This window comes from Cinclus cinclus, chromosome 34, assembly GCF_963662255.1.
Source record: "Cinclus cinclus chromosome 34, bCinCin1.1, whole genome shotgun sequence".
NCBI lineage: Eukaryota > Metazoa > Chordata > Aves > Passeriformes > Cinclidae > Cinclus > Cinclus cinclus.
This window is the reverse complement of record NC_085079.1, coordinates 967,875-982,109: the sequence shown is the minus strand read 5'-3', so window position 1 is coordinate 982,109 and position 14,235 is coordinate 967,875. Positions and strand designations below refer to the sequence as shown.

At 59.7% G+C, this 14,235-nt stretch overlaps 2 protein-coding genes across 2 annotated transcripts; one reads left to right on the top strand and one right to left on the bottom strand.

The window, feature by feature from the left end:
• Positions 1 to 19: 19 nt before the first annotated feature.
• LOC134055726 (antigen peptide transporter 1-like) lies at positions 20 to 5,969 on the bottom strand. The gene is made up of 10 exons (XM_062512166.1): positions 5,697 to 5,969; positions 5,214 to 5,316; positions 4,789 to 5,134; positions 4,188 to 4,385; positions 3,609 to 3,737; positions 2,827 to 3,033; positions 2,282 to 2,455; positions 1,593 to 1,752; positions 864 to 1,000; positions 20 to 232 (listed from the first exon to the last, which is right to left on the bottom strand). Exons 1-10 carry the CDS (start codon positions 5,791 to 5,793, stop codon positions 20 to 22), a joined length of 1,764 nt encoding a protein of 587 aa, XP_062368150.1. The 5' UTR covers positions 5,794 to 5,969.
• A 330-nt stretch (positions 5,970 to 6,299) lies between these two features.
• Positions 6,300 to 12,590, top strand: LOC134055755 (antigen peptide transporter 2-like). Its single transcript, XM_062512202.1, has 12 exons — positions 6,300 to 6,357; positions 6,663 to 7,191; positions 7,717 to 7,825; positions 7,903 to 8,033; positions 8,573 to 8,778; positions 9,263 to 9,460; positions 9,804 to 9,932; positions 10,012 to 10,200; positions 10,269 to 10,442; positions 10,594 to 10,753; positions 11,159 to 11,286; positions 11,663 to 12,590. Exons 2-12 carry the CDS (start codon positions 6,690 to 6,692, stop codon positions 11,909 to 11,911), a joined length of 2,175 nt encoding a protein of 724 aa, XP_062368186.1. The 5' UTR covers positions 6,300 to 6,357; positions 6,663 to 6,689; the 3' UTR covers positions 11,912 to 12,590.
• Positions 12,591 to 14,235: the final 1,645 nt, after the last annotated feature.

The following is a 14,235-nucleotide window of genomic DNA, read 5'->3' as shown; positions in this document are numbered from 1 at the left end:
CCGTGTCCCCCTCCCAGCCCTAGTCGTCCCCCTCCCCATTCCCTGTGTCCCCCGCTGTCCCCCATGGGAGGGTCCTGAGCTCCTCAGGGCCCCCCAGCTCCCGCAGCCGTCCCCCCTGCAGCAGGACCACCCTGGGTGCCCGCTGGGCCAGGGCCACCTGCCCTGTGACCAGCAGCACTGCCGGCCCCTCCCCTGGCCCGGAACCACCGGGACACAGCAGCTCCTGCTCCACCTGCAGGGACACGGTGGGCTCAGGGCACATGGGGACACGGGGGGACATGGGGGTGTCAGGGGGCCCCAGGGTGGGAAGCATAGTGAGGGACCTGGGGAGTGGGGACAGAGGACATCGGGTCCACAGGGACTCTGAGATTGGGGTCATGTGGGGTGATAGGAGGACGTGGGGATCCAGGGGAGGTGGGGACATTGAGACGAAGGGGTCCATGGGATCTGGTGGCCCAGACGACCCCAGGGCACGGGGGACCTCAGGGGACGTGGGGGGGCAGCAACCAAAGGGACACAGGGAGTGGGAACAGAGGGGACCCAGGCGACACGGGGTATATGGGGGACACAAGGACTGGGGACCCAAACGACACAGGGAGTGGGAACCCAGAGAACGTGAGGACAAGGAAGGCACCTAGGGACCAAAGGGACACGGGGGCAGGGACCCAGGAAACTCAGTGACCTCAGGTGACATGAGGGGCAGCAGCCAAGGGGACATGGGGAGTGGGGACCCAGGGGACATGGTGACCATGGGGATGTAGGGCATATGCGGGACATGAGGACTGGGGACCCAGGGGACACAGGGAATGAGGATCCAGGGGACAAGGGGACCCAGGGGACCCAGGGACAGGGCTGTGACCTACCTGGTGTCGGATCACGGGATCGAGTGCCTGCGTGGGCTCATCCAGCACCAGCACTCGGGGGGTCCTGAGCAGGGCCCGGGCCAGCGCCACCCCTTGTGCCTGTCCCCCTGAAAGCTGCATCCCCCGCGGGCCCACCTCTGGGGACAGAGGGGACACCATGGGAACACCACAAGGACAGTGTGAGGACACTGCATGGACAGACTGGGGAGCCACGCTCACTGTGCACCCACCTCTGCAGGGACAGGGAGGGGACAGGGAGGAGGCAGAGGAGACACCAAGGGGACACTGTGGTGACAGCATGGGGACACTGAAGGGACACCATGGAGACAGATTTGGGACACCAAGGGGAGACACGGGGGACATGCAGAAGCTACACCCCCTGCACCCCCAGCCCTGGGGTGCATAGGGAGAACAGAGATGGGGCAGCAAGGGGACAGTGAGGATGCAGAGAGAACATGGAGGGGACATCATGGGGAGACCATGGGGACAGTCAGGGAACAGCGTGGGGATGGAAAGAACATGGTGGGGAGACTGGGGACATTTACAGACACCTTGAGGATGGTGACAGTAGGGCACACTACGGGAGCATCATGGGGTCACAACAGGGGAGACATTGGGGAAACTGGGGAGACCAAGGCAACACTTTGGACACATTATTGGGACACTTGTAGGACATCTTTGGAACACACTGGGGACACTACAGGGGGACCATGGGCACACTTGCTGTACCTGTTTTGTAGCCATGTGGCAGCTGTTCAGCCCAAGTGTGCACCCCCACCCGCCGAGCCGCTGCCATCACTTGTGTCCCCTCCTTGTGACCCCAGCCCAGCATGATGTTGGCACTGAGGGAGCGAGACAAGAGGGATGGGCACTGCGGGACACCAGCCACCTGCGGGGACATGGGGGGACATGGCACCACACAGGGATTTGGCAGGGACAAGGAGGGGATATGTGGAGACATGGGGTAGTGACAGGGTTGTGGTGAGGCTGGCTGATGACATAGGGATGGCTGTAAAGAACTGTTGGGAACACAAGAGTGACCTGGGGGTGGCAGTGGGGGTGTGTTGAGGACATAGGGTGACATGGTGGTCATGGCTGTTGGGACAATGGGTGACCTGGGGGTAGCCATGGTAATCCACTTGTCACACAGGGGTGGAACTGGGGACCCAGGTGACACAGAAGTGGAACTAGGGACTCGGGAGATGGCACTGAGGCACCCACTGATGACCTTGGGGTGGCAGTAGGGGCCTGTTGAGGACCAGACGCAGACCCAGGGGTGGCTGTGGGAACCCATTGGGGACAACAGGGTGGCCATGGGAACACAATGGAGAGGTTTGGTGACAGGGGGACAGCAGCAGGGGCTGCACGGTGACCCAAGGGTGGCTGTGGCAGTCCCGGGGGTGGCCCGTGTTGGTTACCTGCCGTCGCAGAGCAGGGTCCGAGTGAGGGGTCAGGGGAATCCCGTCCAGCAGCACCGCCCCGCCCGCCAGGGGGCGCAGCCCCAGCGCCGCCGCCACCAGGGAGCTCTTCCCGCCGCCAGGGGGCGCCAGCACGGCCACAACCTCCCCGGGGCGCAGCGACAGCGACACCCCCTGGTGGCAGGAACAGGGATCGCAGCCGACACCTCCCCAGCGGCCACGTGTCCCCCCCCATGTCCCAAATATCCCCTTGCCCCCCCACGTCCTAAACATCCCTGTGTACCCCCAAGGCCCCAATATCCCCTTGTCCCCCCATGTCCCAAATATCCCCTTGCCCCCCCCATGTCCCCAATACCCCTATGTCCCCCCATGTCCCCAATATCCCTGTGTCCCCCCCGAGGCCCCAATATCCCCTTGCCCCCCCATGTCCCAAATACCCCTGTGTCCCCCCCGAGGCCCCAATATCCCCTTGCCCCCCTGTGTCCCATGTTCCCCCATATTCACAATACCCCCATGTCTCCCCATGCTCCTGTGCCACTAATCACCTTGAGAACTGGCTCAGACTGGCCAGGGTATGACATCCAGACATCCTTGAGGCACAGGCCTGGAGTCCATGTGGTGTCATGGACCCGGGGTCTGACAGGTGACGGTGGCCCTGCCGGTGCCACCGTCCTGGCCTGCTCCAGCAGTTCCAGGAGTGTCTCCGAGGAGCCAACGGCCTTGGCCAGGAATGGGAGGTACCTGAGCACGCCCTGGGGACATGGGCACATTGGGGACACGTGGACATGAGGAGGACACATGTGGACATGAGGTGACATGGGGGAGCTATGGCATGGCCTGGGGACATGAGAGGACTTGGAGGACACAAGGGACATTGGGGATACAGGAGACAGTGGGACATGGGGGATGATGGAGACATGGGGAGACATGGCAGAGCCTGGGGACACAGGGGAGCATGGGGACAGGGAGAGACACAGCCAGGTAGGGATGGGGCTTGAGGGCATGGAGGGGACACAGCAGGGTTATGTTAGAGACCGGGGGGGCAAAACACAGCTGGGACAAGCTGGGTACATGGCAAACAAGCACAGGGACATGGATGGGGACGCAGGGAGCTGGTGAGCACATGGCAGGTGCACACTGGGACATAAGTGAAGGAACCTGGGCACATGGAGGGTACACAACAGGGAGGGGCTGGGGAAACAGGAGACAGGGACAGGCCAAGGGAGCATGGGGACATGGAGACATGGTGGGGGGACATGGGACACAGGGAATGGGGTTGGGGACAGGAGAGGACACACTGGGGACACGTAGGGGACACTCTCATCACCTCCACAGCCCTGGTGAAGTGTAGCTGGCACATGAGGATGGCCACCAGCTCCCCAGGGGTGACAGTCCCCGCAGCCACCAAGTATCCACCCAAGAGGAGCACTGCCAGCTTCAGAGCCAGTGCAGGGAACTGGGGACACAGGAACACAAGGTGTTAGCCCAGCTTCACGTCACTGTGTCACCCAGCCCCATGCTACCATGTCCCCTTCCCCAGGCCACATTCTCATGCCTTTCCATCCCAGGCCACCATGTTTCCATGTCCCCTGGCCCTACACTGCTGCTCCCCGTGTCCTGCCACCCCCATGCCACCATGTCTCTGTGTCCCCTGTGGTCCCTGTTCCCCAGCCCCTGTCACCACCACATCTCCCATCCCTGAATCCCCATGTCTTCATCCCCCTGCCACCACATCCAATGTGACCTCCTGCTGCCACATCCCCACGTCCCCTATTTCAACACCACCACATTCCCACGTCTCCCAGTCCCCTCCCACCATGTGCCCTTGCCCCCGGACCTGTGCCAACACATCCCCCATTCCCAGGCCGCTGTTCCTCATCCCCCTGTGCCCCCAGTGGCCCCATACCCCACTGGCCCAGCAGCCAGCCGCGTAGGCCAGTGCCTCCCTCTTCTCCAACTGGTGTTGCTGGGTGAGGCGCTGCTGGACCCGTGTGGTAACACCGGCCTCATGCCCAAAGGCCCGGACGGTCCCAATGGCCTCCAGTGACTCCAGGGCCACTGCGGTCATTCTGGCCTCCGCCTCCTGCACCTGCCGTGCCAGGTCCTGGGGACACAGGGGACAGGGGGTCACCCGGGGGTCACAGTGGAGACACGGGGACACAGAGAGGCCACCACAAGGATGGGGGGACACGGGGTGGATGGAGGATCGCCACAGGGTCACCATGGGGTCACAGAGGGAACAGGGGGATTACATCGAGATCAGCACAGGGGGGGCAGGGAAGTCACCTTGGGGTCACCATGGGGATGGGGCGTGGGGGGACAGGAGGAGGTGACAGTGGGCATGGGGAAGTGACAACAGGCACAGGAAGGGGACAGGAAGGACTTGGAGAGAACTCAAGGTGCGGGGATGTGACAAGGGATCCAGGGAGATGACACTGAGGACAGGGAAATGACAAGGCACACAGGGAGGTGACGAGGGCGCCTCACACCCCATGTCCCCTCAGTACCTGTTGGATGCCTCCGACAGCACGTGGCAGCAGCAGGAAGAGGGGCAGTGCCAGGAGGGTGAGCAAGCCCAGCAACGGGGACAGCCAGACCACCGTGGCCAGCATTGACAAAGCCCGTGTCAACTCCCACAGCCACGGCACCAGCGTATGGGCCAGCGCCGAGTGCGCTGCCTCAGCGTCCCCTGTCACCCGCTTGGCCACCGCACCTGGTGTGTCCCCCAGGCTGCCCCCCGGCCCGGGCACGTCCCCATGCAGCACCGCAGCCACCGCACCGCGCTGGAGCCGGTCCCGTGCCTGTGTCAGCGCCACAGCTGCCATGCTGTCACAGGCCAGCTCAGTGATGGCACTGCAGGGACAGCGGGGTCTCAGGAGGGTGTGGGGTCACTGGCACCTCAGGGTGTCCCCGTGGCTCTGGTGTCACCCACCTGACAAGCCCCACCAGCACAAGGGGCAACACGGCCGCCATTGTGTCCTCCTGTGCCACCTGGTCGGTGACACGGCCTGTGAAGTACGGGGCAGCCACCTCACCTGTGGGGACTCAGCATCAGTGTGGGGAGCCCCACATGTACCGAAACAGAGTGGTGGCCCCTGAATCAAGGGCTGAGGCCTGAAAACTGGGTCCTGAACGCTCCCAAAACTGTGTGTTGAGTGCCAACATTGGACCCTGATTCCTCAGACTGGGTGCTCGCTACCTCTAAGTTGGGTCCTGATCCACAAATTGATTTCCGACCTGCCTTGAATCAGATCCTGCCTCCCCCAAATTGGGTTATAACCCCTCAAACTGCCCCTGCAACCTCCCCATCTGGTCCTGCCCCCCCCCCCCCCCAAGTTATGTCTAAACCCTCCAAATCGGATCCCCAAGCCCCTCAAAGGGGTCCTGCAATCCCCAGGGTGGGGTCCCCACGTACCGAAGGCAGAAGCCAACATCAGCCCCCCCACCAGCGTCCAGCGCCCGCGCTCGGGGGCCAGCAGGGCCACGAGCCGGCGTATCTGGGGTGAAAACATCAGGGGGCAGGGTGTGGGTCCTGCTGGGTCCTGGTCTGGTCCCGGTGGGTCCCGGTCCTGCTCCCGGTTGGTGTCGGTTCTTTTAGCGGTTGGTTCCGGAGGGTCCCAGAGAGTCCGTGAGGGTCCCGGTACTTCTCCCAGAGTGTCCTAGTCTGGATCTTTTAGGCCCCTGGTGCGGCTCATGCCGCCCCGATCCCACCCGGTCCCTTCCCGAAGGCAAGCCGCGATTTCCCGGAAAGACGAAAAAGGGCGCGCGGGGGGCGGGGCGGGGCCGGCGGGAATCCCCTGGAATCCCGGACCTGGCACGCCCACACGCCTGGAATGAGCACCTGTGATTGGTCAGCGTGGAGGTGACATCATCAGTTGCCAGGTAGAGGGAGCCGAGGCTGGTTGAGAGCAGGAGGAGGTGATGCCAGGAGGGGGCGGGGTTTTGGGCGGGGTTTGGGCGGGGTTTGGGCGGGGGAGGGTGGGAGGGGCGGGGTAGAGCGGGACAGGTGAAAGCGAAACCCTAACGGATCGTTGGGAGCTACCGAGGGGCTGAACTGGGAGCACTGGTGTGGACTGGTGAGTGCCCCGAGCTGGACTGGAGACACTGGTGTGGACTGGGGAGCTGAGAAGGCTGGACTGGGAGCTGAGAGGGCTGGACTGGGAGCACTGGTGTCGACTGAGGAGCGTCCCGCCTGCACTGCAAAGTGCCTCGTCTGGACTGGGGAGCGCCCCGGGCTGGACTGGTGTGGACTGCTGAGCTCAGGGCGCACGACTGGTAGCGCCGAAGTCTAGACTGGGACCACTGGTATAGACAGGGGAGCATCCCAATCCTAACTGGTTTTAACTGGTGAGTACACAGGCCGTTGATCATTCCCACACAGGGAGCGCTGGCCTGTACTTGTCCCGTCATGGCGCTGCCATCCGCTGGTCTCCTGCCCGGGCTTCTGCTGGTGGCCGATGCTCTGGCACTGGTGTTACTGGTGCCGCTGGTACCTGTGCTGGCTCCGCTGGGCGTGGCGGGCGCGTGGCTCGAAGCCGCCTTGCGCCTGCCCGTCCTGACCGTGGCCACCTGGCTACTAGCCCCGCGCCGTCCCCCCGGAGCCACCGCGGCCGCCCTCACGGTCGCCGCCACCCCCGCAGCCTTCGGAACCTTCCGGTACCTTCTGGGGCCGCCCGGGGCTGGCCCGGGGCTGTTGGCGGCCGCCTCGCCCGCCTGGCTCGGAGTCGCCCACGCAGCTGCCGCACTGGCCCTGCTGGCTTGGGCCGCACCCCCGGTTCCCGGCGGTGTCGCCGAGACCCCCGACCACGTCCCCAAGGCTCCTGGCACCGTCTGGCGCGTTCTGGCACTAACCTGGGAGGAGCGGAACGTCCTCGGAGCTGCCGTCTTCTGCCTCGTGCTGGCGGCCATCGGTGGGTGACGTGTGGTGACAGGCGCCGACACTCCAAATTTCGGTTCTGCACCCCCAAATTAGGAACCTCCCAATTTGGACCGAACCCACCCCCCCAAAATGGGATGCTGGCCCATAAAAACTGAGTGCAGAGTGCCTAAATAGGTGATGACCACCTAAAATTGAGTGTTGACCCCCCCAAAATTGGGTGCTGACCCTCAAACTTAGGGTCTGATGCCCAAAAATGGATGTTGACCTCCAAGATACTGGGTTCTGATCTCCCATGTTTAGGTTCTGGCTCCTAAAATTGTGTGCTGAAACCCCCAAAATTAGTACTGACCCCCTAAATTGTGTTTCAAACCCCTAAATTTGGCAGTGGACAACCAAAATTGGGTCCTGCCTCCTTTAAATTGTCTCCTGTCCAAATCGTGTCCTGCCTTCCCAAACTTAGATCCCTACTGCCCAGATTGGGTCCTGCTCCTCACAGATCAGGGTCCCCCTGTGTCAATGGTCACACCCGTGGTCACACGATCTTGGTGACACCCAGGGGAGACATCAGGACCCTATGTCACTGGGAAGGTGCTGGATGCCATCGGAAGTGGGGATGGACTCACCACCGGAGCTGTCGGGATGGTGGCGGCTGCTGGAGCCACCAGGTGGGTTACAGCATTCCCGGGGCCTGTCCTCATGTGCCCAGTGTCCCTGATGTCCCCGTGTCCCCGTATCCCCCCAGTGTGCTGTTTTCTGGGTGCCGTGGGTGCTTATTCCTGCTGTTGAAAGCACATCTCCGTCAGAAGCTGAGCCTCCGGCTCTTTTCCCACCTGGTGCACCAAGACTTGGATTTCTTCCAGGGAACGCCGGCAGGTAATGGGGCACGGCCCAGCCCCACCCCACCCCATCCCATCAATCCCGACAGCCCAGTCCTTATCCCAGCATTCAGTTCCATCCCCACCATCCCAGCCCCCAATCCCCATCCCATCCCATCCTGTCCTATCTGTCTGTTATCCCATCCCACCACTCCATCCCCATCACTCCCATTCCCACTCTCCCATCCCATTCCATCCTATCCCATCTTCCTGCCTTCATTCTACCCCAATGTCCCATCCTGTACCAATCCCACTTTCCCATTCTATCCACTTTCCCATCCCCATTGTTCTCATTCCCATGCTTCCATCCCATTGCATGTCCCCATCTCCATACCCATTCCCACCATTCCATCCTATGATCTCGATTCCCACCATCTCATCTCCACCCTGTCCCATCTCATCTTCACCCTGTCCCATCCCATTCCACCCTGACCATCTCCATACCAATTCCCACTATTCCATCCCACTGGTCCCCATCACATCATTCCCGTCCTGTCCCCATCCACCATGATCCCAACTTCTTTTCCCACCCTGCAGCTGAGCTCTTGGCTCGGTTTTCCATGGAAGTGCCACTGGTGTGCTTGGCAGCACCAGCTGGAGCCAACCAGCTGTTCCGAAGCCTGGGAATGGCCCTGGTGGTGGGGGCATTCATGGTGGGGCTGGCACCGGGACTGGCGCTGCTGGCGCTGCTGGAGGTGCCCCTTGGAATCGCCGCTCACCGCATCCAGAGTGCCCGGAAGCGGGTCAGGAATACAGGAGGGAAAGAGTGGGAAGGGGACGCAGAGGTGGGATAAGGGGGTGGGAATGGCAGAGCTGGGATGGAGGCCAAGGGAATGGGATGGTGGGAATGCTGGCATGGGAATGGAATGGTGGAGATGAGGATGGCACGGCACGGCACGGCATGGCATGGCATGGGATAAAACAGGGAGATGGGTTAGGATGGTGTGGCTGGATTGGGCCCAGATTGATGGGAGTGGGGATGAAGACCAAAGGAATGGGAACGAGAATGGTGGGGACGGGGATGAGACGGTGGGGATGGGGATGGTGGGAGTAGGACTGGTAGAATGGGTGGGAATGGTGGGGGTGGGAGAGAGGGGTGTGGGATGGTGGGACTGCAATAGTGGGCATGCAATGGATGTGGTGGGATGGCAGTGCTGCAGACAGGATGTGAATGGTGAGCCAGGAAGGTGACCTGGGAAAGTTGGAGACCCTCCAATGCTGCCACAGGCACTTCAGCGATCCATGCTGGAAGCATCTGCCCGGACAGCCTCGGGGGTGCAGGAATCTGTTGCTGCCATCGAGACAATCCGTATCTTTTCGGCGGAGGGGGAGGAGGAGGAGCAACACAGCTGCAACCTGGCCAAGGAGCTGAGGCTGAGGGAGCAGATGGAGCTGGAGCTGGCATTCTTCACCCTTGTCCACAGGGTCAGAGGGAACTGGAAATTGGGACACCAGGGAATGGGGATGCCAGGATCAGGGATGAGGACACTGGGAATGGGGGCACTGGGATCAGGAATAGGAAACCAGCAGCTGAGATGGGGGGCACTGAGAGCAGAATGAGGACACCAGGAATGGGGACACCAGAACAAAGACATTTGGATCACAAATGGGCATGCCAGGAATGGGAATGGTGACATTAGAAGCAGAATGGGGACACTGGGACAAAGGTTGGGAACGTCAGGATGAAGAGTGAGATGGGGATGCCAGGAGAGGAATGGGGACACCAGGAGTGGGTTGGGGGCACCAGTATCCCTGTTCCCACCCACAGATGCTCCAACTGACCATCCGGGTTCTAGTGCTCTTCCGGAGCCACCAGCAGCTCCGAGATGGATACATCACTCCTGGGGTCCTTGTCACCTTCCTGCTGTACCAGGACACGGTTGGCAGCCATGTTCAGGTGATCCATGGAATCCACATGTCTGTCTATCCATCCGTGCTTTTGTCCATCCCGGTGCCATCCTCTTCCTTCTCCCCAGGTGCTGCTCTATGCCTTCAATGTATTCCTGACCAATGTGGCTGCCGGAGAGAAGATCTGGGAATACCTGGATCGGAAACCCACAAGGGATGTTGGGGGGACACGAGAGCCCGCTGAGCTTCAGGGCCATGTCACTTTTCAGAAGGTCTCCTTCACGTATCCTGGGAATCCAGAGCGCCCTGTGCTGAAGGTGGGTCTAGGGGGACGTGGGGTTTCCCAGGGGTGGGAATTCTGGCATCACCTGTCCCCATCCCACAGGATGTAACCTTCGAAGTGCGTTCTGGGGAGGTGACAGCACTGGCAGGGCCCAATGGAAGTGGGAAGAGCACGGCCGTGGCACTGCTGGAGCGTCTGCGGGATCCTGAGAGTGGGAGGGTGCTGCTGGATGGGATCCCGCTGCCAGAATATGAACACCAGTACCTGCACCGGAAGGTAGGAGACAGTGGGAACACTGGAAATGGAATGGGGACAATGGGGACAGGGGTGGGGACACTGGAATGGAACTGGGACCAGGGAGGCATGGGTAGCACCATCAGGAGCAGGAATGGAACACAGCATCACAGCATCATTGGGGCTGTGGCAGGTGGTGCTGGTGGAGCAGGATCCTGTCCTGTTCTCCGGAACGATCCGTGAAAACATCATGCTGGGGCTGGAGCACTGTAAAGAGTCAGAGCTGGAGGAGGCTGCCACTGCTGCTGGAGCCATGGACTTCATCCGGGGGCTGGAGCAGGGCTGGGACACCGGTGAGAGCTGGGGGAATATCAAGGGAATCCTGGGGCCTGGAGCTCCATCCTGGGGTTGAAGGGGGACTGGGACATTGGTGAGAGCTGGGCGGATGGGGCACCCCTAGATTGCATCCCCCTTATCCCAGGATCTTCTGGCAGAGGTGGGAGAGCGTGGTAGGTGGCAGATGGTGGAGTGTGGGGAGATCCCTGAGGTCAGATCCCACTGATCCCATGGGATTGCTCCCACAGTGGTGAGGGAGGGAGCGTGGGGGGTAGGGGAAATTGGGGGGAACCTCTTGGGCTGGGGTCCCCACTGATCCCAGGACCCCCCCCCCCCCCAGAGGTAGAGAAGCACAGGGTGTGGGGAGAAGAGGGGGAATCCCAGGGCTGGATCCCACTGATCGCATGGGATTGCTCCCACAGAGGTGGGGGAGCATGGGGGGCGGCTGGCAGCAGGGCAGCGGCGCCGTGTGGCCCTGGCCCGGGCTCTGCTCCGGCGTCCGGCCGTCCTCATCCTCGACGAGTCACTGGATGATAGAAACGAGGGGACGGTGAGTGGGGTGGGATGGAGGGTTGGTATAGGGGTGCAGTTGATGAAAATGGGGTGTGATGGTATGAAAGTGGATGGATGGGATGGGGACTGGCGAGATGGGGTGGTGGAAATAAGGGATAATGGGTTGGAGTGGGAATAATATGATGAAGACAGGGATTGAATGGGGTGGTGTGGGTCAGCAAGGTGGAGAAATAGGACAGGATGGTAGGATGGGAATGGTGAGGATGGGATGGAGACCAGGGATGTAGGATGGCAGGAATGAAGAATGAACGGTTGAAGACGGATGGGATGGGATGGGATGGGATGGGATGGGATGGGATGGGATGGGATGGGATGGGATGGGATGGGATGGGATGAGGTTTCTCTGGCCCCAGGCACAGCGCTGGGTGCGCACTGGGCTGGCCCGGACTGTGCTGGTCGTGTCCCACCGGCCGTGGGTGCTGGATGCTGCTGATCGCCTCGTGGTGCTGGAGCATGGAGCTGTGGTGGAGACTGGAACACCAGCTGAGCTGCGGGAACGCTGCGGGGCCTACAGCCGTCTGCTCCTTGGTGGAGGCAGCACTGGGGGACCTGAGACCCCCAGGATGGGCAGCAAGAAGGGGGCTGCATCTCGCGGGGAATAGAGGGGAATTAGCCCCAATGTCCCCATTCCTGGTGTTTGTGTCCCCAGCCAGCTCCTTCTGTCCCCAGTCAGTGTCCTGTGAATTCCTTATCCCAACGCCATGTGTTGCCCTGGTCCCTGTGTTCCCCCAGGTCTGCCCATTCCCTGGATCTCTGTGTCCCCTGGATCCCCTCTCCCCATGTCCCCTGGATCCTTCCCTATGTCCCCCATGCACAGATCACCCATATCCAAGCCCCACCATGTCCCTATGATCTCTGGTCCCTGTGTCCCCCATGTCTGCTTCTGGACATGGGATGCAGAGTGGGAAATAAATCCCAAGGGATGGATCTGGGTGTGGGTGTCATAGCCTCATCCCACTGCTGCTGCGCCCCACTCCAAGCTCTTGGTGTCCCCAGTCCTTTCCCAGTGTCCCCATCCCTACCCCCACTGTCTTCATCCCAGTTCCCTATGTCCCCTTTTCTATTCCTGGTTCCCAGAGAGGAACTGCTAGGCACTGGAGGAGGGAAGTGGGATTTATTGGTGTTTTCACACCAGAATTAAAATTTTTGTATTTATGTTTAATTACTTGGAATAATTGTAATTCTTGTGTTGAAAACATGGGAAAACAGGAAGTCAAACTCTTGGCAAGGGCTGCAGCGTGATGGGTGGGAGCAGCAGTTTGCTGCAATCTGCCAGCAATTTGTAGCTTTCTGCAGGGAGGGGGAAGGGGTTGGACCTGCCACCATGGATCGTTCAGGTGGTGATTCCTGCTAGGATGAGAGTAAGAGTTGGTGTCACTCTATCCCCATCCCAAGGGCCAGATCTGGCTCTAAAAAGAGCAAGAACTTCTCTGGAATTCCACCAGATCCTACTGTATCTATTGTGCCCCAATCTTGCTCCATATCAATACCACCTTATCTGCTTTGGAATCCACTGTTCTGGAATCCCTCTCCAATGCTGCTCTATCCATCCCACCTGATCCTGCTCTGGAATCCAGACCAGGTACACTTTAGAATTCTACCTGATCCCGATCTGGAATCATGCCCTTATCTGGAATCCTGCCCTATATTCCTTCTGGAATCCCATACAGATCCTGCTCTGTACCTGTGATCAAGAAACTAGTTTCTCTGCCTGTTTCTGCAGAACGAGAAGATCTACGAGACTCCAGCATGGATCATACACCAGGATTCCTCTGCATGAAGGTGATCCAAAGCTGGATCTGCCACTGGTACTCACTGGCCACCGTATTGTATCCATTCCTCTCCCTTTTCCCAGTGAACATAAAGCATGATCAGCAACCACAGCACAGGATCCCCAGATCACTGCTGGGCAGATTGATGCTCATGCCCAGCCACCATCCCATGTGTTACCAGACTGGGCCTTCGAGATGCTGAATCCAGTGAGGATCATGACACAGCAATGATGGACACAGCAACCATCGCTGGGATGAGATTCCAGCTTGATTCCAGCTCTGGGAAGCACAAGATGGTGAGAAGGGGAAGGGGAACCCCCGCCCCACTGCTTTGCATTCCCAAATTCCTCATCCCCACATACCCAGTTAACAGATTCTGCATTCCTAGCCTTTCTCCAGATGAAGATCCCAAACTCCAGCATTCTGGGATGCTCCTCCTGGCAAGGGTGCTGCTCCCACTCTCCTGGCAGTGCCTCAGTTCTGGCCCAGGTCTGGAAGGTGCCATTGCTGTTGGGAATGATTCCACCCCACTCAATCTCCTCATCCTTGATTTCCTCCCCTTTCATCCAGGTGATCCTGATGGTCCTGGGGCAGAATCCGTACATGTGGCAGGACAGCGTCAGGGTCCCATGTCCCACTTCTCTGTACACATGGATGTCAGGGGTTTCTGGGAATGGGATAATGCAGAAATCCATCCATGAAATTCTAATGGGAATGGGAAAATGGTGAGATCCACCTTGTCTTGGTTTGAAAGACAGGTGTCTGATGAAGAAGGAAGGAAGGAAGGAGCCTCCCTTGAAATGGAAAATGTAAACCCCTTCCATCCAAATTATTATTATAATTTTGAAATTAAGGGGCTCTCAGGCAAAAAAAAAAAAAAAGAGAATAGGAATAACAATTATTTACCAGTGTGTATAATAAAGCAAACAAACAACAACTACAGCATTAACACCAAACACAACCAGGAACCCAGGGACAGTTTTTTTGGCCGCGGGTGCTTTCCCCTTTGGTGCAGTTCTGGTCACAGCCAGCAGGTGCGATGATTCCCCCGGCAGGAAAATTAATCCACAAACACCGGAGGTTTATGTCCAAAAAGGAGACAGAGGAGTCCTTCTACTTTATTCGAATAAAGGGAGAGGCCATGGAGCACTCCC

Bases quoted from the DNA above. Each gene is read 5' to 3' on its own strand.
- LOC134055726 (XM_062512166.1), bottom strand. From the start codon at position 5,793: ATGTTTTCACCCCAGATACGCCGGCTCGTGGCCCTGCTGGCCCCCGAG. The intron at 5,317-5,696 runs GTACGTGGGGAC...GAGTCCCCACAG, and splicing joins GATGTTGGCTTCTGCCTTCG to GTGAGGTGGCTGCCCCGTAC. The intron at 5,135-5,213 runs GTGGGTGACACC...CTGTCCCTGCAG, and splicing joins GTGCTGGTGGGGCTTGTCAG to TGCCATCACTGAGCTGGCCT.
- LOC134055755 (XM_062512202.1), top strand. From the start codon at position 6,690: ATGGCGCTGCCATCCGCTGGTCTCCTGCCCGGGCTTCTGCTGGTGGCC. The intron at 10,201-10,268 runs GTGGGTCTAGGG...CCCATCCCACAG, and splicing joins CAGAGCGCCCTGTGCTGAAG to GATGTAACCTTCGAAGTGCG. The intron at 10,754-11,158 runs GTGAGAGCTGGG...TTGCTCCCACAG, and splicing joins GGAGCAGGGCTGGGACACCG to AGGTGGGGGAGCATGGGGGG.